General features: G+C 28.4%; 4 protein-coding genes, 1 long non-coding RNA gene and 1 pseudogene across 8 annotated transcripts; 3 read left to right on the plus strand and 3 right to left on the minus strand.

Moving 5' to 3' along the window:
- The first annotated feature begins 1,446 nt into the window (after positions 1–1,446).
- Positions 1,447–6,680, plus strand: LOC126854515 (sulfotransferase 1C4). Of its 2 annotated transcripts, none has more exons than XM_050601362.1 (7): positions 1,447–1,493; positions 2,608–2,863; positions 3,759–3,858; positions 4,577–4,775; positions 4,844–4,970; positions 5,995–6,089; positions 6,236–6,680. In XM_050601362.1, exons 2-7 carry the CDS (start codon positions 2,644–2,646, stop codon positions 6,545–6,547), a joined length of 1,053 nt encoding a protein of 350 aa, XP_050457319.1. In that variant the 5' UTR covers positions 1,447–1,493; positions 2,608–2,643; the 3' UTR covers positions 6,548–6,680. The 2 variants fall into 2 exon arrangements, with proteins under 2 accessions (XP_050457319.1, XP_050457320.1); XM_050601363.1 differs by having other exon boundaries at positions 2,608–2,851.
- Positions 6,681–7,280: 600 nt separating this feature from the next.
- Positions 7,281–11,118, minus strand: LOC126854512 (pre-mRNA-processing factor 19). The gene is made up of 8 exons (XM_050601359.1): positions 11,055–11,118; positions 10,309–10,458; positions 9,934–10,211; positions 9,394–9,588; positions 8,893–9,048; positions 8,597–8,827; positions 8,108–8,448; positions 7,281–7,828 (listed from the first exon to the last, which is right to left on the minus strand). Exons 1-8 carry the CDS (start codon positions 11,080–11,082, stop codon positions 7,684–7,686), a joined length of 1,524 nt encoding a protein of 507 aa, XP_050457316.1. The 5' UTR covers positions 11,083–11,118; the 3' UTR covers positions 7,281–7,683.
- A 411-nt stretch (positions 11,119–11,529) lies between these two features.
- On the plus strand, positions 11,530–13,963 carry LOC126854519 (transcription factor Adf-1-like). 2 transcript variants are annotated; one of them, XM_050601367.1, is made up of 6 exons: positions 11,530–11,789; positions 11,891–12,108; positions 12,214–12,376; positions 12,669–12,740; positions 12,847–12,966; positions 13,053–13,963. In XM_050601367.1, exons 2-6 carry the CDS (start codon positions 11,895–11,897, stop codon positions 13,393–13,395), a joined length of 912 nt encoding a protein of 303 aa, XP_050457324.1. In that variant the 5' UTR covers positions 11,530–11,789; positions 11,891–11,894; the 3' UTR covers positions 13,396–13,963. The 2 variants fall into 2 exon arrangements, with proteins under 2 accessions (XP_050457324.1, XP_050457325.1); XM_050601368.1 differs by lacking the exon at positions 11,530–11,789 and having other exon boundaries at positions 11,800–12,108.
- Positions 13,964–14,110: 147 nt separating this feature from the next.
- Positions 14,111–15,879, minus strand: LOC126854518 (uncharacterized). 2 transcript variants are annotated; one of them, XM_050601366.1, is made up of 4 exons: positions 15,763–15,879; positions 15,192–15,550; positions 14,493–15,061; positions 14,111–14,391 (listed from the first exon to the last, which is right to left on the minus strand). In XM_050601366.1, the coding sequence occupies exons 2-4, from the start codon at positions 15,545–15,547 to the stop codon at positions 14,366–14,368; spliced, it is 951 nt and encodes a 316-aa protein (XP_050457323.1). In that variant the 5' UTR covers positions 15,548–15,550; positions 15,763–15,879; the 3' UTR covers positions 14,111–14,365. The 2 variants fall into 2 exon arrangements, with proteins under 2 accessions (XP_050457323.1, XP_050457322.1); XM_050601365.1 differs by having other exon boundaries at positions 15,725–15,861.
- A 6,031-nt stretch (positions 15,880–21,910) lies between these two features.
- Positions 21,911–23,720, plus strand: LOC126854658 (putative nuclease HARBI1; annotated as a pseudogene).
- Positions 23,721–25,248: 1,528 nt separating this feature from the next.
- Positions 25,249–25,692, minus strand: LOC126854528 (uncharacterized). The gene is made up of 3 exons (XR_007688116.1): positions 25,593–25,692; positions 25,418–25,476; positions 25,249–25,329 (listed from the first exon to the last, which is right to left on the minus strand). It is a non-coding gene; the product is annotated as an uncharacterized LOC126854528 (long non-coding RNA).
- Between the last annotated feature and the right edge of the window lie 644 nt (positions 25,693–26,336).

The following is a 26,336-nucleotide window of genomic DNA, read 5'->3' on the forward strand; positions in this document are numbered from 1 at the left end:
AATAAACTAGTACAATCATGCCTCATACGTATTCAATTAGTAAATATGCCGATATGGTATATTTATATGAGTTTTATGACGGAAATGCTAACGCAGCATGCCGTGTATGTTCTCCAGCAAAATGTTTATGACGTACCTATTAATGACTTCAATCATTAAAACGGAGGATAATGCAAGCGTGCGAAGAAATTACAGAGTAAATCACATGTACAAAGTCAATCAGTCACTCATTTTGTCATCGATAGGTGCAAATGCTTGTCTCCGAGCTGGAGGCCATCATTTGGAACAAAACATTTAATTATTAAATTTTGATTACTATACAGCAATAAATAGAATAAACCTAGATTATTTCGAAATTATTCGTTTCTAACTTCAGAAGTCAATATTTCTTAAACGAAGCGTTTGCGAGCATACTTCCAGAGAAAAATTTTTTCTTGTTTTAAGGTCCTAAATTCATATTTCAAGTTTGGCCGAGTTTTTAATCCGGAAACACTCTGTATACATTGTCCTGAAAAGTCAAAATTTAAGACATGAAACATTGGCCTAGTTTATACTGATAAACTTTAATACGTATTAAGTACTACATTGATCAATCATACCAATTTTTTTAAAGAAGGGAATGGTTGTGATTGGTCAGTATAGTATTTAGTACGTATTAAAGTATATCGGTGTAAATTAGGTCATTGTCCCGAAAAGTCATAAGATCGAAATTTAAAATGTGAACATACATACACATGTATTGAGTCATCTTCGTTTAACATCGTCTACTAAGTTTCTCTATTAAATGTTATTAATGCTGCTATTTTCATTAAACATTTTTTATACATATTATTGCAAATCTTGCATCTATTACCTATTTTAATAAAAGACAATGATTCGATATGTTTATATTTTAAGCTTTACATTTTTTTCATAATTTGACACATTTATTTTGAACTTCGTTTTTTACTCACTAGATTTTATAAAAAATTATAAAATAGACAAAAGGGATAATAAGACTGAATATATTATACATTTATATTGTATTTAGATCGAATTTTTTATTCATATTTATATCTTAGTTTTTTCATGCATTGGTATCTTAAACTTTATACTATATAAATCGTACTTTTTATATATAACAAGTTAATAATGTAATAAAATAAATTTATTTTGTTTTTCGTGTACTCTTTCATTTTGATCTGTATATTTCATATTTGGCGTTAAATATATAGAGAAAGTAAAAGGCATGGAAAGGATGTAATTTTCAGAACAAAATGAATAGAACTATATTATGCATTAAGTTTCTTTGATAATTTTAATTAGAATTGAAAAAGTCACTGCGCTTTTCAAGAAGAAAGTATAAGGCACAATACGTCATATTTTTAAATCGGAGAAAGTCAAACGGTTGGCCGGAATTTTTATTCGAGGTCATTACCGGCAAGTTCTACTTCATAACGGTTTGTCTTTCATTCACTAGTTGGCCGTCAGAAAGTTGGTATCTTAACACGTTGGTGAGTAAGAAACGTTATCATAGCTGATGAAAATTGTATTGATATTTTTAATCCATATTCAATAATTAATATTATTATTGCTGAAAATTATTTTGTGTTCGATAACTGTATCGTAATACTTTTATGTACAGAATAATAAGAATAATATGAATCAAATGGTGTACAGAAAATAATTGTTTTTTAAAAAAAGTATACAATTATTTGCAATATATTTTTTATAACAATTATTTATTTTTTCTTTACACCATTTGATTCATCTTATTATTCTGTACATAAAAGTATTACGATACAATTATCGAACACTAAATAATTTTCGAGATATTTTATATTTTATACTAAAATATGTCAGATTAGGATATAAAATAACTCAAAAAATTCTTAATAAAAAAATATTTTATTATAGTGTTTTGAAAAGCTCTCGAGATAAGTTACAAGAATATGCAATAAAAAATGGGGGTTTCCATTTAAGAAATTAAAGGTGTCCTTGACTTGACCTTAACGATGTCGTTCAAGGTCAAACCAATGACACCATCTTATGTTCCTCTCAAAACCATAATTTTTGTTTGTTCAAAACATTTTTCTCTAAAATGCTTAGTTTTTGAAAGAAAAGGAGTGTACGGGTGGTCTAGGACCCTGTATATATACACCCTGTATATATATATATATATATATATGTGTATATATATATATATATATATGTATATGTATGCATGTATATATATGTATATATATATATGTATGTATATATATATATATATATATATATATATATATATATTGAATACATACATACATATATATATATATATTGATTGAACGCAGAAAACTTGTGTGCGCTGACTTACTTTATCGCCAGTGATTTCGTAACATCCGTAAATTATGAAAACATTAATAGTAATTGAGAAATAATGAGAAACAATAATCAATGTGAAAAAATATTGATCTCGCTAACGAAAAGCAAAAAAAGTAAACTCGTAATCTCCTCGCGAGTTGACATATTATTCGATTCTTGATAATCATGCATGCCAAATAATTATAAATCTTTTTATCAATTTATCGTTAATTGTAATTAAAATATGTAACATTATAACTAACGTTACATCTAACGTTAAAGAATTGAATCAAGAACTGAAAGAAATAGAAGACGAAGATGGCTCAGCAAATTCCAGAATATAAGGTTTTACCTGAGATCAAGACGGAAGAAATGTTAAAGATGTTCAAAGGCGAGAGGACTGGCTGGGTCTTAGTAGGTCCAAAAAAATATTTTTTTCCAATGAGATTCATAGAGCAGGGCACTGGTTTCTACAACTTCAAAGCCAGGCCGGATGATACTTGGGTTGCTTCATATCCGAGATCAGGTATATATACAGGTATATATACTGATTCAGAACAACCATTTGTTTTTAAAAGGTCATATTCCTGAATGAATTTTAAGACGATTTTTTCTTTACGAAAATTTTGTATGATGCTTAGTTTTTAAATTATAAAAAGAAATAGTTAGTGAATTACAGGACGAGTACAGATGATATGCAAGGGTGACGCAACGCACCGTCCGATGCCGTCCGATGTGAGGCGCTAGCTGATCAAGCGCTGTAGCGCTACAGCGCCTCTCTTGCCTATCTTTTATACTCGTCCCGTAATTCGCTATTTTTTTTTATAATTTAAAAACTAAGACTTCAGACAAAATTTTTGTAAAGAAAAAATCGTCTTAGAATTCATTCAAGAAAATGACCTTTTAAGAATTCACGGTTGTTCTGAATCACCCTGTATATATATACATATATATATATATATATATATATATATATATATATATATATATATATATGGAATATAAAGACCGGTAAAACCGGTTAAAATCAACGCTTAAGGGTAAATTCCTAAGATCATTTTAAAATGATTTTTCATCCACAAAAATATCGAGAAAAGTCAGCATTTTTGCAAGTTTCTAATCTTTTCGATCATATATCTTTGTAATTAAATCTTCAATTAAAATTTTCTCTTTCTAGTAAAATAAACTCTATCTGAAATTAATTAAAAAAATATAGTTTTAATTCTCTATAAAGTTAGCAAAACGCTCATAACACGGAAATTATTGATACTTTATTATTTTTCAATCTTTCGCGATTATGTGCTTTTAAATCTCTTTTTTTTTTAGTTTTTTGTAACTACAATATAATATGTGTTATCTTTTTAAATTAAATATTTTATTAATATTGTTTGACAAATAAGATATAGGAAATGAGAAATTATTTGTATCTTCAGGTACTACGTTGACACAAGAATTGGTTTATCTGTTATCTAATAATTTGGACTTTAAGACGGCGGGAAAAAAATTACTCGCCGAGAGGTTTCCCTTTCTCGAGTACGTGACAAAAAATTTTATATAACATAAATATAAATGATTGATATTACACTCACGTATATCTATCTCGCATAAATATCTCATTTTTAATTTATTTTTAATTTATTTATTTTTGATCATCGCAAGGATGATTTCTGTTTGATAGTTTATCGTTCGTATTATTGCATGTAATATGGTGAATGAAGTAAATTGTGCTATGTCATGTTACATTATGTGACAGCCACTTAATTATATTAATAATTATATCAGGAAATAGAATTAAAAGATGCTATAATTCAAAATGATCTTATATTAATATGTTTATACGAATATGTAATATATATTAAGACCATTTTCTTGTTGAATGTCTGTTTATATTTTATCTCTGTATCTAATTATTGATGTTTCTGTTTTAATTATAATTAAAAAAAAATAAAATTCAAAAAAACAAAAATCCTAGAAAAATAGTAAAATAGTAAATTAAAAAAAAACTTTATTTCTTTGCAGCAATATGTGTGCATTATATGATCTTATTAAGATCAAAATGATAACTGCATAATAATTTAATAATTTTATAATCATTTTATAATTTTTTTATAAATTTTTATAATTGTTTTGTCAAATTGCTATATATTTATTGCTATATATAGCGTTATATATATGTGTTAAATTTTATTATTTTTTATTGTAATTGTTTATTATTTTTAACAGATTTAATTTTTACGTACATATTTTTCAGATTCAGCCTATTTAATCACCCTGAAGTGACATGCGAGTTTCTTCAAATCAATAAGAACGATCTTACGAAACAGGAATTATGCCGAGAAATAGCTAAACCTGGTTATGAGCTCGTTTCCGCTATGACATCGCCCAGATTTATTAAAACTCATTTTCCATTCAGCATGTTGCCTTCTGGACTTTTAGACATTGGTTGTAAGGTGCGTGACAAATAGCAAAAAACTGGGAAACTTTAACAAATGTTATGACCTTTGTATTGCTCTTAAAGGTCATTTACGTGGCTCGCAATCCTAAAGACGTAGGCGTGTCATGGTATAATTTGAACCGATCGATTAAAACGCAAGGATATATTGGTGACTTTCCCACTTTCTGGAATTATTTCGAAAATGATCTTAGTGAGTATAAGAATAAATTATATATTGTCTCTATATTGCATCATAGATATTCTTGTTATTTAAATTATAATTATATAAGAGCTGACAGAGAAATGTCAAGTTTTTTATATATTTATTTAATTATTTAAAAATGCATTATTTTTATATTTTTAATGGTAGACGTTATTTTTGTAATTATAATTTTGTATATATAATTGTATTATATATATATATATATATATATATATATATATATATATATATAAATTCTTGTGTATAATAACTGGTATAATAATATGTATACTAACTTAATTTATAGAATTTTAAGAAACGTGTACAACTTTTATATTTAATCTTCAATATTTTTATGTATCGTAAATTTTTGATAATGTTTTATATTGTTGAAAACAATAATAAGTTTTCCAGAATATCTGTCAAATATTTCTAAAACATTTAATTTTTTCTTGGCAAATAATTCTCAATGAAAGACTTAAATTAAAGAAATCAGGAATCACAAAATAGTGTCTACATAGTTTTATTCATCAAATTATACATTATACGAGATATCAGGTAAATGAGTGATAAGTTAAGAGAATCGTGAATTTATAAACATAATTTCTTTATTTTTACGCGATATGTGTGTTTCACTATGGATGCGTTCCGTTTCACGCATTGAGCGCATAGATCGCCTGAAAATCTATAGTTCACGTAACATATATTATAGATTTTTAAGCGATCTATGCGCTCTATGCGTGAAGCGGAACGCAACCTATATCTGATAATAAAAATCTGTTTCTCATGTATTTGTAGCTTAGTTCAATAATAAATAAAGAGATGGACAAATGAGAATCGAATGCGCTAGATGAGCGCCAAAATTATTTTCTTCAAAGTACAGCGCATTCGGCGCATTTGTCCATCTCCTTATTTATTTTAGCTAATATTAATTTATATCTAGAGTTTATCATAATAAGTTATTTTTTAATTGAATTTTCTATCAATTTTCTATCAATGAATATGAAATATAATTCTTAATTCATTTTCCTAGCACCATGGAGTCCTTACTGGGCTCATTTAAAAGAAGCCTGGAACCTGAAAGATCATCAAAATCTTTTGTTCTTATTTTATGAGGAAATGACATGTGTAAGAATATTTCACTTCATTTTGAAACATGCGTTTTATATATATTTTAAACAATTATCCATTATTAATTTTAGTATAGTCTTCCATTTCCTTGATTTTTATGTGATGTATATACTAGAATAAAAATAGTTTAAAATTTTTTCAAGGATTTTCCGAAAGCAATCAGGAAAGTAGCAAAATTCTTGGGCAAGACATACACCGATGAAGAGATAGACAAAGTGGCAAATTATTTGGATATTAGAAACTTTCGCAACAATCCAATGGTGAACTGTTCTGAGTTAAGAGCCTGTAGCATTATAGAAGAGGGAAATTTTGTTAGAAAGGGTGGCATTGGTGGATGGAAGCATATGTTTACTCCGGAACTTGATGCCAGAGCAGATAAATGGATCGAGGAGAATCTCAAAGACACTGATCTGCGTTTCCCATTTTTTAATAATAACATAGACAATAACAATTGAGAAAGTGAACCTTTGATAAATCGATGAGATGTTAATTCCGAGTAAAGATTGATTGTTTAATAAATGTACATATTTATTTTTTTTTTGTTTTTTCTAAGTACTTTGATAAAAAAAACTTTAATTAACTTATTTAAACTCGACATATTTTATTTTTACTTTTATATATTTACAAATAAAAAAATTATTAAAATAGAACATATGTATGTATATATATATATATATATATATATATATATATATATATATATATATACATACATACATACATACATATACATATGTTCTATATATATACATATATATATATACATATATATATATATATATATATATATATATATACATATATACATATGTTCTATTTTAATAATTTTATTTGTAAATATATATAAAATATATAAAAGTAAATATATAAAGTAAATATATATATATATATATATATATATATATATATATATATATATGGATAATACATATCGGATATGTTTTTTATTACTAAATATTTATTCTTAAAATATTTATTCTTCAAAAGTCGCGCATATGATTTATTAATTAAGAAAACAGGTTTTATTTGACACGCTCAAACATGTCATTCAATTTACAAGAACCATGTACTATCGTAAAAATACACAATGATGCAATATTCTGAATTTTTGTGTTTAAAGCGAGGATTTCAGGAATTCTTCGGATAATCAAACTAGTCTTATTTCAAAAGAGAAAAAGATGTGACAAGTTTATAATTGGCAAAATTTACTGTATATATGGATTTCAAAATAGATCTCATATTATACATTTTCCTTACCAACTTTACCAGTATACAGCAGAGTTTCATTAATTCTTATGTACTTGCATTGTGAGCAATCAAATGAAATAAAAAATTAATACATACACAATCATCCAGCGAACTATTATGACATGAAAAAGGACATTTGTAATAACGTTTGTGAAAGCGTGTGTGGAGGAATACTAAAATTAACATGGCCAAATTTAAGGAAACTTTACTGTATATTGTATATAAAAAAAATTCAACAAGTCGATTCATTAAATCAAGATTAATCGGTTCCATTAGATAGACATTTAGAATAATACAATGTGGTATTAAATAATATGTAAAACATATATTTCTAGTTGTCTATTTATGACAATCCATAAAGCTTCAAAGTCCTGTCCATGCTAGTGGATGCAATGTATTGCGCATGTTTTCCAAAACGAACACCAGTAGCTGCTGCAGTGTGATCGTTTAAAATTTTCAATTCCTGCCATTGTTTACAAAGATATACCCTAAAAATAATATATATTTGTAATAGGCAAGCTAATTCAAATTAATTCATATTATTAAATGGTAATATTGCAAATTTAAGTTATTATTAAAATATTCCTACTATACTTGTTATTACATAGATTTTTTTACAGAGAGATAAGACACATTCTGTATTTATTTTATTAATTAATATATGTATATATCTAATTAATTATCTCAATCATTATTATTATTATTATAAAAAAGATAGAAAGAGAGAATAATTAATTGTCAAAAATTAGTAAAATTAAAAAATTTACCTTACGTCCGTTCCTGCTACAGCCAGATAAGTCCCACTTTGATCGAAGCAAATATCTTTCACCTCATAAGATTCCTCCAACTGCAGCGTCTTAAAGTTCTTTAGCTTGCGCAAATCCCAGAGTTTAACGCACGAGTCCTCCGCGGCGGTCGCCAAATAATAACCATTCTCAGAGAAACTAATCGCTGTGATCGGGCCGGTGTGACCCGGGAAATTTGCAACGTTAGATTGCTCTTTCAAGTCCCAAATTTTCACTTGAGAATCTGCCGTGCCAGTACCAAAAATCAGACCGTCAGGATGAAACTGTGCCGTGGTTAACGGTTGCCCCGTTTGTCCTGTCACCTTTAACCAATTTAAACATATCCTTTTCATATCGAGATAACTATTTTTACTACCTATTTCTAGTAATGAAATGAATGATTATTTAAAAGCTTTTTTTTGACTTGGAGTGATTTTGCGACTTAATATAATTGTATGTAAAAAAACGTACTTTAGTCAATAATCTGCCAGTGCGTATATCCGAAAAAGCCCAATGCTGATCTAGAGATGAGCTTAATAGATAATCGCCGGTCGGATGTAAAGATAATCCAGTTACTGGAGCATCGTGAGCCTTCAGTAATAAGGTCGTCTGACTAGTACCAACGTTCCATACACGAATCGTAGTATCGGGTGACGCGGTCATTACTACATCTTCTTCTGGATGATAAATAACTCGTGTAACCTGTAAATATAATGAAAAAAAATTAAGATGTACTTAAAAAAGCAATCAAATGAGATTATACCTACCTTCTTCGTGTGACCTTTGAGAATTGCTACCACTTGTTCAGTATCCTTGTTGAAAACAGTAGCATTTTTGTCGGCGCCACCTGTCAGAATCTTGCTGGTGTCCGCACCATGAATATCAAGTGCCAAGATTCCAGGTACACTGGCAGAATGCAGTCCCTAGAAATATTACATAATATTTAATTTATAATAATAAAAATAACAATATTCATCAAACATAATATTTATACTGCCAAGTAGAAATTACAAATATATTTACCATATGATTCTCATATAAATGGAATAGTTAGAGCACAAAAAATATATATAATGCTTAAATATAGGAATCAGTAAGAGATTACTAATAAAATATTCAAAAAGATGAATTAACTTATCAGTCATATATGACACACACATGACAAAATTATGGATGGAAATTTCTATGTCAACCATTTATATGGTAATCGGGTTAATAGTGTAATAATTAATTTTTGAAGAGACATCAAAAATTAATAAAGCTCTTACAGGATGAGACGCGAGGGTCTGGAATGACCGAATACTATCCTGAGGCATCAGATCCTCTGGCACTGAGCGTCCACGTCGTTTTCGCTCCTGAGTGAGAACAGTCGCCCGATCTTGCAGTTTCTGAATCACATCTTCAGTGATACCAGCTTGTTCCATTGGTTGGGCTGCTGTTCCACCAGCTTCTACTGCCACAGCCTAAAGAAAAAAAAATAAATTTACTAACTATAAATTAAATATAAATTAAATATTAAAAATTAAATATTAATTAAACAATAATTAAATATAAAATATAAATTAAACATTAATTAAAAACTGAAAATGCTTACAATTATTAACATATAAAATGCTATATATAAATTTTTATGTTTCTTTAAAATTTACAATCTCACATTTGTGATAAATTTACAGTATGTGTATGTACTTATCTATGTACATATATGTAAATATAATAAATGACACAAATATTTGGTACTTAAGATTATCAATATTTATGATTTAAGAAATATTTTAATAAAAAATAATCAAACGACAATAACATACAGGTTGTGGTATTGTAGCAGCCTGAACAATTCCAGCCTGTGGCTTAAGAGTGGCCAGAGCTTCTCTAGCAGCAGTAACTTCCTTTGTCAATCTAGCAATGACACGACAAGCTGCATCATGCTGGTATAATGCATGGGACAGTTCTTGTCTCGCAGTCTGAAGTTGTTGTCGCAATGTAAACGAATGTAACATAACAGCATCCCATTCATCTTGCAGGATTTTTAATATCGCTGGAATAGAGGTTGCGCTAGGTGGTTTAGGCTTGACAATTGGAGTTGCTGTAACAAGTAATATAATATAGATTTTGATAATTACACATAAAAGACTATTACACATGAATATTTTATATTAAATAAATAAAATTTTTAAAAATACTTTTGATATCAATGAGTTGTTCAATAGTAAGTTCTTTGCCATTAATAGGATCCACTCCATTCTCAGCTACATATTTCTCAACAAGACGTTTCTCGAATATCGATCCAGAAACAGGAGATACTACTGGATGCTCTGGCACCTCATTAGAAACTGTAAATTACAAAAATAATTTATACTAATCTTTATAAAATATTACTATATTATATTAATAATTATTATAATATTGCTATATTATTATGAATATAAGAAACTTCGATTTGTTTATTATGAGTCTTTGAAATCTTGTGAAATAATATCAAAAAACAAAACAAATAAAAATAAATTCTCTTCTCATGTATCAAAACAGTTTATTGTACCCATTTATTGTTTATTCTATTATATTCTATTATATTATATATTATACTATTATAGGGTCTGTTCGTTTTAGCTGAACTGGCTGCACTAGTTCAGAGTTTATCTTTTTCTTTCCAATATGGAGAGAAAAAGATAAACTCTGAATTAGTGCAGTCAGTTCAGCTAAAACGAACGGACCCATATTCATATTATATTTTTTTCATTTTTATTAGTATATGCGGTAAAATATTTTTAGGTTATATTTGTTAATTCTGTCAGTACACGAAATTACGAAATTTTTTAATAATAAACTTAATTTTATTATTAAGTAATATCATGCAAATTTAAATATTATACAAAAAGAATGAAAAACAAGTTAACTTGATTACAAATTAATTTGTTAACAAACTCACTAGCACAAGACAGCGCCATTTTTTTCATTCATATAAGGGTGCGTTCGTTTTGGACGCTCACGCGCTATAAGCGCTCATGCTTATAAGCGCTATTTTCAACCGTTCCATGCGCTGCTTAAATGCTTAGAATTGCAAACAAAAGTCGTTCCTTTTGAGTGCGTGAGTGTAATAAATAAATAAAATAAGCAGTGCGAGCATGCCAAGATGGTAGAGAAAGAAATTATTATTTTGTTTTCTAATTTCAATGTTATTTGAAATATAATATTTTTTGATGATGAAGATTCTTCATACAATAGAATTAGAAAATATTATATTTCTTAATCAATATTATGCCGTTATTAAAATATTATATATTTTATTAGTTGCAGCGTCTTGAATATCAATTGAGATTTTTGGTATGTCCATTTTTCATTTACATGCGTTCGATGCGTTCCGTTTTAACGCTCACGTGATGTAAGCGCTCACACTTTTAAGCGGGGAGCACACACTTTTGCATAACGCATAACGCATAATGCATAAGGAAATGAGCCAATCAGAATCTCTTATTTTTATCCCCACTCTTCGTTCCGAGGAGCTTGCATTGTGCATAAAACATAATGCATAAGGGGTCGAAAAATACGTAAGAATGAATTTTTATGGTTATGGATTGTGCGAAGAGACGTGTTGCGTGCTGCGTACTACATACAACAAACTACGTTTCCAACCTTTCTAACCTTTTCGCAATATTCAATGAAGGTATGTTTAAATGTTTTTTATTAATATTAGATAAAATTCTTTAACTATCATAAAATTATTTTTTTTTGTTATTAAATCATATCTGTATTTAATGTTGATAGGAAAATGGATCATGATTCATATCATTATGCTTCGTCATATCAAGACGAGAACGAAGATTTTGATTATGGGAGTAAAAATGAAATGAGCGGAGATGCTTTGCTGATCTCTTTAGTTCGTGATTATCCTTATTTATATAATAAGGAGTTGACTGATTTTAAAGATAGCCTCAAAAAACAGAATGCTTGGGTAGAAATAGCAAGTGTCATGGATATGACAGGTACGTACATAATGCTTTTCTACATTTAAATTATACATTCAGTTATTATTTGAACGCATTTTCAGTAAAAAAAATTACTAATAATAATGTTATTTTTATTGCAAGTGGAAGATTGTCAATCTAGATGGATGCAACTGAGGCAACGCTATTCACGTGAAAAAAAACAACAACAAGAAGAAACAACCACCGGAAGTGAAGCATCAAAAAGAAAAACATTTGAATTTTTTGACAATATGCAATTCCTAGAACGATTTGTTAAAAGGAGAAAGTAAGATTAATATGTTATTATCTATAATATAGAATATAATATAGAAATTAGATTGGCTAATAAAGCGCATTTCTGCTTTCAGAAAAATAATGAAATTGATAAAACAGAAACAAATAATTGATGTTCTAAGATATTTTATTAATATAATATTAGGTTGTTAAAATTTATTTTAAATTCTTGAACTTTAAACGAATTTTTCGAATAATTTAATACATTACAGGATATTTGCAAGTATATTTTTATTCATTTTTTATATTATATTTTTAAAAATATTTATTTCTTTCTTTTCCAGAACGATGACCAACATATACAAGATGAAAAACAAAAGTGTATCTCAGGTAATAGGATCTTCAAATCTACAAAAGTATGTAACACGTAAATTACTGATCAATTTTCATATAAAGTAGAAATCTTATATTTGTACGTAATAAAACCTAGTAAGTAATAAAACCTTTGTTATTTTGTTTCAGGAATTTTGACTCACACGATAAAAAAGAAAATAATTCATCTTCTCAAAATGTGGCTACTTTAAATAAACCGTTAATAAAAAGCATCGTAGATTTAACAAGTGACAGCGCGCAGCATATAGGGTCAGTAAAAGTTGTTATGTTTTTTAAATTCATATGTACATACAGAGGCATACATAGAATAATGTTAAAATTTTTTTTGTTTTTAGTAATGACTCTTTAAGTCCGGATTTGCACTCAAATGTACCTGGCAGCTCTTCTACATCTGCAGTAAATGTCTCTGGACATACGGGGGGCAAAGATTTAATTGGAAAACAGATAAAGCCAAAAGGAAAATCCCAGCCGGATGTTCTAGAAAATGCCATTTGTAAAGTTACTTCTTTATTAGAGAACAGATGTGCTCCAGTTTTTTCATCGCCGTCATCTCTAAAGCCGGAAATAGAAGTAGATTTGGCATTTTGTCAATTAATACTTTCATTATTTATCAGTATGCCCCAATGTGCAAAGGCAGACAAAATGAAAGAAATAATGCGTATTTTATTTGATTATTAATTGCTATATCTTATATGACATTCTACTTTTTTTATATGATATATAATTATTAGTAATATATAAGTTAAATGTTTTAATGCAACATGTAATAATTATGGTACGTCATTTTAAGTTAATTTTTATAATGCAACATGTGATAATCATGGTACGTTATTTTAAGTTTATTTTTATAATGCAACATGTGATAATCATGGTACGTTATTTTAAGTTTATTTTTATAATGCAACATGTGATAATTATGGTACGTTATTTTGAGTTTATTTTTATAATGCAACATGTGATAATCATGGTACGTTATTTTAAGTTTATTTTTATAATGCAACATGTGATAAATAGTGATACATGTTAAGTTATTTTTTTTATGTAACATGCAATTATTACTGATAAGATATATTAATTTTTAATGCAACACATGTGATAATTAGTGGTACATGTTATGTTTATTTCTTTTATGCAATATGTAACGAGTGACACAAAATGTTATATTTATTTTTTTTATGCAATGTAATAAATCGTTTTATTATAACATAAGCATATGTTTACATAAATATATATATTTAATTTTCAATAGTATTTTATTATGAATCATCACGATGTTGTCCTCTTCTTACAAAATCATACTGCCACGGAACTTCGCCGGGTTGTGTTAGAAAATAATCAGCCAGTTTGTCTCGTTGTTTGTATGCAATTGTAGTTGCATGATGCTTTGAAGTGGGAGCTATATCTCTCAGTACATTTTCAGTATATTGTCGCCATTCCCCGGGGATGATGTTACCTTCAGAGTCCTCTGAATCTATAAAATGTGGAGGACAGTATACTCTGTTCTTCGCTTCCACAAGATCTTCCTCATATTTTATGAAATTATGTAGACATATAGTCGCCATGACAATCATGTCTACATATTTCGGATGCATATTAATGGGCTTTCGATAAATTCTCCATCGTGAAGATAAAATACCAAAAGTATTTTCTATAGTACGCCTTGCTCTAGATAATCTGCAAAAATTAATAAAACATAAAAATAAAAATTAATAAGATTAAGATATATTTTAATAATAGTACATTGTAATAAAATAATAATTGCGCAAATTGCTTACCTATAATTAAATATTTTTTTCTTTCATTAAGTATTTTTCCGGAGTAAGGTCGCATCATTAAAGTACTGATCGGGAAACCACTGTCTCCAAGAAAAAAACAAGGCATTGTAATGTTACTTCCAGGAAGATTTACAGTCCCTTTGGGAAGATTCAGTAATTCATTTTCCAATGCTGAATAAATGTCAGAAGAAGTAAAAATACCACCGTCACTATTGCCACCATATAAACCAATGTCAACTAGTGTGAACATATATTTATAATCACATGCAGCTATTAGCACAATACTGAATGTCTTTTTGTAGTTAAAAAATAAACTCCCAGAATTTGGCGGAGCTTGTATTTCTATATGTTTTCCGTCAAAAGATCCAACGCAATTGGGGAAATTCCAGCTTTCCAGAAAACCAGTACAAATATTATTCCATTTTTCTTCTGTTGGCAAACAAAGGTAAATTGGCTGCAATACTTGGGCTAGAATTCGACAAGTTTCGTGGATAATTTTTCGAACAGTTGACTCTCCACATCTAAACGCTAATGCAATAGATAGTATTTGATCTCCGGTTGCTAAAAACCTATACAAAATAATTGATAGAAATATTGATATGCAAAAATACTGGCATAAAAAACATTTGGAAAATGATATTGTTTTACACATATGTTTCGTTCTTCAATTAAACAGCCCATAAGAAAATAAGTAACTACCTTAGAGTTATGATCAAACGTTGCTCTGGACTAAATGCTCGATGGTTTGATTTGGTCAAAAATGGTCTTGTCATTTGTAACAGAAGCTTAAAAGTTTCCTCTCTCATCCTTGTATATCGACAAAATATAATTGGATCATTATACTTTATCTCTTGAAAGAGGTGTTCATAATCCCCATATATAGAACGTACAACGTTAATGGGTCTAACCCACCATCTCCGATTTAGCCATCTTTTTCTTCGTTTTCTTTTCTTTAATAACGCCAATAGGCACAATTGCCAAACGTACAAAATAAGATCATTTTCATTCATATTTATGGGAACAGATGCCCTGTATCTAGATATATAATCAGACATCGCCTAAAAAAATATTTAAAAAAAACATAATTTCCAAATTCTTACAATACTTAATTACTTACATATTCATATCACATTATTTTATCTTTTTTTACAGCTACATATGAATTATAATATTCTTTAAATATTCGTTACATTTTTAGCGTCTACATTTATAGGAATTATGTTATTAATTACATTAATATTTTATTTATAAATTCAGATATACAATTTACAAAGAAAATCTGTCAATTGTATCTACTTCTCGAATTTTTCACAACTTTTTACTTTTACAATATTTTGCCAAAGATTTCACACTTTTAAGTTAAAAAGCGAACTTCGCCATCTTGAATATAAAATTCTTATGTATCGTACATACATACGTGTGCGTTGCTGCATATTATGCTATGTGCTAAGCATTATGCGTTATGCGTTATGCAAAAGTGTGTGCTCCCCCCTTTACTGTCCTACCTCGATGAAATAAGCGTTTGTGAGCACGAATTATGACATCCAGTGACGTCATAAATGTTTTTATAAGCACTTATAACTCCAAAGGGAACAGCATGTTGTAACGTCCTGCCAATTTTAAAAATTATATTTTAGCTAGTAATTAAGTACCGCTTTTATCCCTGCAAAATACCTATGGAATAATTATGTAATCCATTTGCTTTTATTTTAATTGTTAACTAATTTCATTAATCTCTTATTATTTTAGTTCCATATGGTTATTTAGCCTAAAACCTGAATATATTTTAATCCCTTTAATAATAATAATCGATGGCGCAAGGAATTGAAAATTCCTTAGATCGACGAATCAGGAAGCATTATTTAGAACTAGCTAGTTGTACGGCAGTGACTTTCTAGAACTAATCTGCTGATTACCTTAAGAACAGACTTGCGAGCGAGTTTCACACTCGATAATATCGATACTAATATCTAACTATTAAGATTTTAATATTTAATCATACAAACAAATATATATATAATAATTACTCACTCTTAAATTGAGGAATAAATGCGCCGTACTTTATGGAATCATAAAACGTATATAATAATAATTTGTTGACTATAATTTGTTGAATATTTATAATTATTTTATCCAAAACATCACATATAAAACTTTCAATACTATATCCAATACAATTATACTTTATAATTAATTAAAATCATATTAATTAAAACAGGTTATTATATAATGCGCGAATGCTTAAAGAAATGATTTTAATAAAATTAATATGCTTTATTGTAGTATCGATCAAGCGACCATAAATATAAATTAAGAGGCTTATTCTCTATATAAATTTAAGAGGCTTATATTCTATGGAATCATAAATTATATACATTACATATAATACATATAAGCTATCTAAAATATCTATTTTTCCTAAACTATAGAATGCTATAACTTTATATAAATTGCCAACTTATTATCAGAACTGAAATAAATAGAACAAATGATTCCATAAATTAATAAGCATAAATATTAACCATATTATTAAAGATTTTATATTATAAAATATTAATTAAGCTTAAGAAGAGAATGCGCATAAGAGGCCTCATATCAGTGAAACCTGATATTGCGAGCGATAAGTCGAACGGACTCGCGACGGCTACGACCACGAGCGCCGAAACTCAATAGTCAGATAAACATATCGATCGACAATTCTCAGAAGAATTGTTGTTAAAAATCTTTCTTTTCAGAAGTCCTTTACTGAATCATTCTAAGAACTTTCCAGAGCGCGACGCGTGTGTTGCGCACGGCCCGAAGACCCTTTGTTTCGACAGTATATAAGCCGGAGATTTCGAACCTTCGGGGCAAAAAAATCGGAGCAGTCAGTTCGGGCAGTCAATTCAGTCATTCAATTACGAGCTCTTCAAGCATTCGAATCATTTATTCTTAGTTAACATTATTCTTTACCAATTCGTTACTATTTTGTACAAGTATTCGCTCCGTATTATTCGTTCATAGTTCGCGTACTATTCACTATACCATTTCGATTAATATATTAATTATTATTACTGTCGATTCAGTGTTAAGTTGTGTAAAACTAAGGAAATAATAAAAAACTTTGTGCATACATCTGTGTACTTTTATCCGGCCTACTTCATCCACGACCGAGGTCTTAAAGAACGAGGAAAGAGCTTAACAAAGTACGACCAAAACTTGAACAGAAGGAAGGATTTTCCTGCCATATCACGGTAAGTACTTACAATTACTATAAATCCTCATCTTTCCATAAATATTAAAAAACTTTATTTGAATTAACTGACAACCCCCTAATATCATTTAATTACCTTTTCATCCTCTAAATAATAAGAAATCCCCTGTCAAGCATTAGCATGTGGTTGACAGTTTCCAGTCAGTCAACTTTAATCTATTATCCTACTATTATTTAAAACACCTCCATAATATCAATACTAAATAAGATTTATAAATTCCATGCAAAATATATATACTATTGTTGTCATTTGAACCTGATTCAATCTTGCAACACTTTGCTCTTTTTCCCGAAAATCCATCGTTGCCAAGCGCTTATGGTGCCCCTGGCGACTCCCTCCTTTTTTCCTAAATTCTGAATATAATCCTTAAACCTTGTTGCCGAGCGCTTATGGTGCCTCTGGCGACTCCCTCCTTTCTTCTTGAATTCTTTATATAACCCTTAAACCTAGTTGCCGAGCGCTGATCGAGGTGCCCTGGCGGCGTTTCCTATCAATTTAAAAATCTCCCACAAGAAATGACAGGAGATTAAATTGAAATCAAATTTATTATCTAATTTTCTGAACACAACCCAATCCTTGAACCTAGTTGCCGAGCGACATTACACATTCTCCTTAAAATTCCATCGTTGCCGAGCGCTTATTACGGTGCCCCTGGCGACATTCGACCCCTTTTCTAAACCTTCTCTTTCTATCAGAAATTTAGAGTCATAATATAATCAAGTATTGATATTAAATAAAAGACCTTATTCCTTAGACAATTCTCATAATCAATTAATTTGATCTAACTAACTCTCTATTATTTAGCATCCACAATTTATTAATTACTCTTAATTTCTATTATAATACTGTTTTCCGAATCTTAACTCTATAACTCTTGTACTGTTTCTAATTAATATATGTCTTAAGTAATAAGCCCCTTGCATATGGTGAACCCGCAATACAAGCGGGCTTGCCGTAAAAAACGGAACCATAGATCCGGCATAAAGAAACGCGTCAAAGGCATTTCTAATCTATCTCAGTTTAAACATTTTACTAATAAATCAAAACTTCGTATCATATCTTGTAAAAAGGTTTTTTTCTCTCTAGCTGTTATAAATCGCCTGAAATCCTCTCATAGATTTCATAGAGACGTTCAAAAACATTCACGAATAAAACTTCATAATAAAATCAATTTAACTAATAACGGCCTCTATCTAATAAGTGACCTTACTGGCCTATTTACGTATACGCCAGAGTTTATATTACTAAACCAATTATATCAAAATATAATACATGTTAAGGAAGATTATCAACATAATTTAACAATTCCTTTTCGTGATCTAAGCTCCCAATTAAAATATCAATTAACTGAAAATCATTTAAACATAGACGAATATATTAGATATTTAGACACATAATCGATATATTTCTCTTATTATAATATTAAAATTCTATTTTTTAAACTTGATTAACCTTCGAATTACATATACCTAGTTGCGTCCATATTGCTAAAATACCTGGTGAAACTTCCTAGTAACCAACTAGTTCCGCGCCTATATCATTCCCCTAGATCCATTAGGTTAGCTCTCGGCGTCTCTGGGGTATAGCCGGTGGAAGTAGGTTGCCCCATAAAAGTAGAGAGCAATCTTTTTCTCACTAACTGAGGTATAGAGAGAGAAAGAGCGTTGCTAAGACGTAACAGTGTATAAGCAATGCTTATAAGCGCTTTAAGCGTGTAAGCATTCAAAGGGAACGCACCCTAAGACGTATTCCAAAATTCACTACCAGGCAGTAATGAAAACTCGTGGGAATTATCTCACTTTCAAAACCTTCTGCACATGCGTGATGACGTCACTACTCCATGTGACCAATCACGGCAGACTCGTATTAAGATGTGATATAGGGCACTTTTTAAAGTCTTAAATAAATTTTCTTTTTTTTTGTTAATATTTATTCTAACGATATATTAAAATCCTGTTATCTTTTTAAAGATAAACAAAATAAATTTTAAAAACCAAATTATATATTATTTCATTCAACATTATCTATTTTTTTCCTGTAAGGGAAATAACGGTACCCTTATTTAAATATACACTACACGCTATTGAGGTTTTTTGACGTTTACTGCGCATGTCGAGATATTTTCCATGTTACGTCTCAGCGACGCTCTTTCTCTCTCTATACCTCAGTTAGTGACAAAAAGATTGCTCTCTACTTTTATAGGGCAACCTACTTCCACCAGTTATACCCCAGGGACGCCGAGAGCTAGGACTAACCTAGTGGATCTAGGGGAATGATATAGCGCGGAACTAGTTGGTTACTAGGAAGTTTCACCAGGTATTTTAGCAATATGGACGTAACTAGGTATATGTAATTCGAAGGTTAATCAAGTTTAAAGAATAGAATTTTAATATTATAATAAGAGAAATATATCGATTCTGTGTCTAAATATCTAATATATTCGTCTATATATTGTTCAAATGATTTTCAGTTAATTGATATTTTAATTGGGAGCTTAGATCACGAGAAGGAATTGTTAAATTATGTTGATAACCTTCCTTAACATGTATTATATTTTGATATAATTGGTTTAGTAATATAAACTCTGGCGTATACGTAAATAGGCCAGTAGGGTCACTTATTAGATAGAGACCGTTATTAGTTAAGTTGATTTTATTATGAAGTTTTATTCGTGAATGTTTTTGAACGTTTCTATGAAATCTATGAGAGGATTTCAGGCGATTTATAACAGCTAGAGAGAAAAAAACTTTTTTACAAGATATTATACGAAGTTTTGATTTATTAGTAAAATGTTTAAACTGAGATAGATTAGAAATGCCTTTGACGCGTTTCTTTATGCCGGATTTATGGTTCCGTTTTTTACGGCAAGCCCGCTTGTATTGCGGGTTCACCATATGCAAGGGGCTTATTACTTAAGACATATATTAATTAGAAACAGTACAAGAGTTATAGAGTTAAGATTCGGAAAACAGTATTATAATAGAAATTAAGAGTAATTAATAAATTGTGGACGCTAAATAATAGAGAGTTAGTTAGATCAAATTAATTGATTATGAGAATTGTCTAAGGAATAAGGTCTTTTATTTAATATCAATACTTGATTATATTATGACTCTAAATTTCTGATAGAAAGAGAAGGTTTAGAAAAGAGGTCGAATGTTGCCAGGGCACCGTAATAAGCGCTCGGCAACGGTGGAATTTTAGGGAAAACGGTAATGTCGCCAGCAGCCCTATTCTCTGACTTCCTAACAACAATATCACTAACATGATTTGTCATTACGCAGAATTGACGACACTCTAACGAAAAATAATATTCTATAATTCAGTGTAACGATATATGTAACGATATATATCAATAAAAGTATCGATAAAATATTGAATTTCGTCGTAGGGCACCTTGATCAGCTTTCGGCAACTAGGTTTAAGGATTATATCAAGAATTCAGAAGAAAAGGAGGGGGTCGCCAGGGGTACCATGAGCACTCGGCAACGATGGCTTTTCGGGGAAAAGAACAAAATGTTGCAAGATTAAGTCAAGTTTAAATGACAACAGCAGTGTATATTTTGCATGGAATTTATAAATCTTACTTAGTATTGATATTATGGGAATGTTTCAAATAATAGTAGAATAATAGATTAAAGTTGACTGACTGGAAACTATCAGCAACTTGCTAATGCTTGACAGGGGATTTCTTATTATTTAAAGGATGAAAAGGTAATTAAATGATATTAAGGGTTGTCAATCAATTGAAATAAAGTTTCTAATATTTATGAAAAAACGGGATTTTTAGTAATTGTAAATACTTACCGTGATGTGGCAGAAAAATCCTTCCTTCTGCTCAAGTCCTAGTCGTACTCTGTTAGGCCCTTCTCTCGTCCTTTAAGGCCCAGTTCCACAATTTACTTTAACCGGGGTTTAACTCATTGAACTTGGTTTAAAAGAAATGTTGCGTTCCACACTGCCTTAAACTTCGATTAAAATCGATTTCCTGCGGTTAAAGTTAAATGCTGAATTTTGGGCGTTTAAAGAATATAAACGAAGTTTTATACTTTATTATTTATATATATTTAATACTACAATGGCACTGATTTTAGCGTGAAAATTTATTCTATAATTTTTAAGTGTTAAAAAATAAAAGACTAAAATAATTGGTGAGAATTAGCAATGGCTTTAGAATATGTATTATCTTCTGAAGACGAAAATTTTATAGAAATAAAAAATCGACGCCCGAAAAAAATAAGAAGACGATCATCATATTTTGAAGAATTTGATAATATTGATTTTCATGCGCGATTTCGTTTATTGAAGAAATCTGTTACTATAGTATTAACAGAAATTGAACAGGCAATTTCTCATAAAACAGAACAGTAAGAAAATTAATTTAAAACATAATTAGATTTTTACTTTAACAGATACATGTTGTTACAACAAAACAGAACAACAATAATACATAGAAGTCAAATATTTAATTTAATCAAATCAATAATATAAAATAATTGATATTATTATTAACAAATTTATGTTGATAATTTTCAAGTATACACTATTTAATTCAATATCCTTTACATTCTGACCACAAATAAATAAACAAGAGATAAAATGATTAATATAAATTATAGTAAAACTGCTTTTTTTTACTAGAAACCATGCCATATCTCCAATGAACCAACTCCTTCTAACATTGAGATTCTATGCAACTGGGAATCATTTACTATCAGTAGATTTTTCAGGAGTGAGCAAAACAAGTTCTCACAGAATTATTCATCGAGTGACTAATGGCTATTGCTCGTCTTCGACCAAGATACATAAAGTTTCTTATGCTTGCTGAAGAAATAAAGATAGAGAACAAATCAAGTTTTTCGATATTGCACGATTCCCAAAAGTAATAGGTTGCATAGATTGTACTTCATAAAAATACAATCATTTGGTGAGTAATATCTAATATTTTATAAAATATACATTTATATTAAAAATATTAGTGCATATTTTTGTGTAAGAATAGACACACATGCATACAAACACACATAAATTTTTAAATTACATTCTGAAGAAAAAATTTTAAAAAATAGTTTAAATTAAAATTATTTTATGTTTTTTTAATGAATTTAAAAACAAACTTTTTATTTTTACTTTATGTATAATTTTTTATTTAATTAATCACTAAAATATGTGTTTTTCCATCAAAGGTATACTTTATATGGTGTTTATCTTGTTTTATAAAGAATAATATATGCTTTTATAGAAAATACATTCTACATTCCTAGAATTGTTCATTTATTATTCATTATTTTTTATAATAGATTGATTTATTTTTTACCTTGATCCTTGTTGCATAAAATTTCCATTCTTAATTACAAATATTAACTGATATTATTTATTTATTTCAAGTGGAAACGACGCCGAATATTTCAGAAATAGAAAAGGATACTTTTCTATAAATGTTCAAGCAATTTGTAATGCTAATTTAGAGATAACAGATATTGTGGCCCGTTGGCAAGGATCAGTGCATGATGCTACAATATTTAACAATTCCAGGATACGAGTCTTATTCGAAGGTGGAATGTTTGAAAATTCTTTGCTTTTAGATGATGGTGGTTATTCTATTCGTCCATATTTTATGACTCCTTTACAAAATCCACGCACTCGGGCAGAACAGTTATATAATGAATCGCATATAGGAACACGCAATACTATTGAGCGTGTATTCGGAATATGGAAGAGGAGATTTCTTATTTTAGCACTTGGATCTCGATTTCAAAAAGTGGATAAAGTATTACCTATAATCGTTGCAACTGCTGTGTTGCATAATATTGCTCGACGTGCTGGAGATCTATTACCAGCAGATAATCCTACATTACAATTGCCTGCTCCATGGGAAGATATTTTACAAAATGGAAATATACCTTGTCGAAATGATAGGCTCAATAATAATAACATGCGGCATATATTAATCAACGATTATTTCCAAAGGTAAGAGAAAGATTATCGTAAGTTACGTATTTACAAATAGTATATTTGTATGGTATAACTATTCAATATTTTATTATTAAATGCGACAAAATATATCAAATTATAATGATAATAAATAATAATATTGTCAATACAAATGTTTCGTAAAAATAATATATGCCATTTATCATTATTATTAATATATTCTTTAAAAAATTGAAATAAAGTTGATTTTAAATTTTCTTCTATGTAACTTTTTTAAGACTATAAAAATGATAAATTATCAATTTTTTTAAATTATTACTTTATTATTAATTTACCTAAAAAATAGTTTAAAAATTTATTATTATTTTAACATATTGAATTTTTTCAGTTTATTATAGAGTAATCAATTTTGGTGTTAAAAACAAATATAGCCTTTACACAAAATTGACGAGAATAGGTCATTTTTATAAAAACGGATCATGACTTTATTAAATGTCACAAAACATCCACTGACATTAGATATAAGAAATATTACATTTTGAATGATCCGATTATAAAATATATAGGCTATTGCAAAAAGTATCTTAACAAAGTTGAATTATCTGGATATCATGAGAAAAAATAAACAAAAATTTTATCAAATATAAAACTTTTATTTATGTATATATAACAATATGTATGTATAATAACAAAATAAATACTTATTTCTACATATTGTGTATATTAGTTTCTTTTAATACTTCAAAATAACAATTTAGTTTTGTTTTGGTATGTAATGTAAGATAATTTGGTACAAAATACTTAGTATAGATACTTAATATAAAGTAAAGTAACAAGACTATTTTAATGAATGCATATTATAAATATCGAAATTTTTTAACGTACGTTAAATGATCTAAATATGATCTAAATTAAAATTAATAGAATCTATAATAATCTATAACTACCATATCTAATTAACAGAAAATAACGTATTTCATTATATATTTTGCTTACTGATACCTATCAATAAAAACTAATAAAGAATCTTCTTTAGTACTTGAAAATAAAAATTTATAGTTTCTTTGAAATAAACTTTAAAATAAAAATTTACAGTTTCTTTGGTATTCAGTATAAAATAAAATAATAATTTCAATAAATATAAAAACTTTTAACATAAGAACATGCTCAATATGATTCAAATTGAAACTGTAGACATAAGGAAAAAAGAAACAAATTTATTTTTCATAAAATTTCAATTGTTTTTTAAGCATTTCAACATAAAGTTTTTTTTTCTAATTGTTTTTCGTAAATTGATATTTATATTGGCGATATTTTACGAAAATTTTCTTTCATTAATTCCACTAACTCTAATTTAGATTGTGCAAGATCATAAAACTGTTCATTTTGTTTGGAAGAAGTTACTTCAAGCTGTTTTGATTTCTTACGTTTCAAATTTGGTTGTGATGAATTATTTGTTGGAAGATCACAGTTTCTCTTACTAGAAGATTGTGTACAGAATGTTTCGATATATTCAAATGACAATGAGTTGTCAGTTCTATCGTTATTTTCATTGTTGTTTGAAAATTGCAATTGCTTTTTTCATAACTCAGCTTAGCTGGTGTCCATTCAGCCCAAGTTATTGCATTTAAATTTTCTTCTTCTAGCATCTAAAATAAATACAAGTATTTTAAAACAAGAGTTTTTTAATTTCAAATATATATAAAATAAATAAATATTTGAAATATATATGTATACCTCAACTTGATAACAGTCTTCATTTTCCAATTCTTTGCTGTACTGTAGATCATCTGTGTCTACGATACATCACATATTATTAAATCTTTATATTCTTTTATTTCAATTACAAAGTTTTAAATCTATTGACTTTAAAAATGTTCTAAGAAAAATATAAAATTATTTTATAGCATACCTGGCATATAATCGCTGTCAAATCTATTTTGTAAACCTTCAACCGATGGTTAAATAATATTTTTGACCATTTTAGCAATAGGGTCTCCGATGATATTCATTTTTCCACCTGTGTACGATTTATTAAATTTATGTGACACGTGTATACAACGATTTACATTAATATTTTTAAAATCTAAATAAAATAAATAAAATTAATATTTAATAAGATATATTACCTGTTTTGAAAAGATCACTACAAATTTCAGCATAATGTTTACGAGTTTTTTTTTTCAAGTTGTCCCAACAATTTTTTAGACAACCCATATCTCGATGTCCTGAGATACAACCACTGTTAAATTTTTTTGTGATGTTTATCCAACATTTCTCTTTGTCTTTTACACTTACGTTATCAGTCTTTTTATTTTCAATGATATTTTTTTCTTGCTTCTATTAATTCGATTAGTTTTATTTTTTCTACATTTGATTGAAATTGGGTAATCTTTTTTTATTAGATTGCACTTTCGACATTTTACTGTATTTCACTGATTCCTAGGCAATAATAAAATTCTGTGTTAAATATGCACATAACCTGTACATGAGATCACAGTGTGCTTGTTTTCATCTTCCCGCCTTTCATTAATTATTAACCAATCACATTCCGTGTTTGAGAAGAAAGTAAAATTTTTAAGACTTTCTTCATACAGAGTATAAGTTTATGTAACCTACAGTTAAAAACACATTGTAGAACGCAATACTAGTTTAA

This window comes from Cataglyphis hispanica, chromosome 14 (genome assembly GCF_021464435.1).
Source record: "Cataglyphis hispanica isolate Lineage 1 chromosome 14, ULB_Chis1_1.0, whole genome shotgun sequence".
Taxonomy (NCBI): Eukaryota; Metazoa; Arthropoda; class Insecta; order Hymenoptera; family Formicidae; genus Cataglyphis; species Cataglyphis hispanica.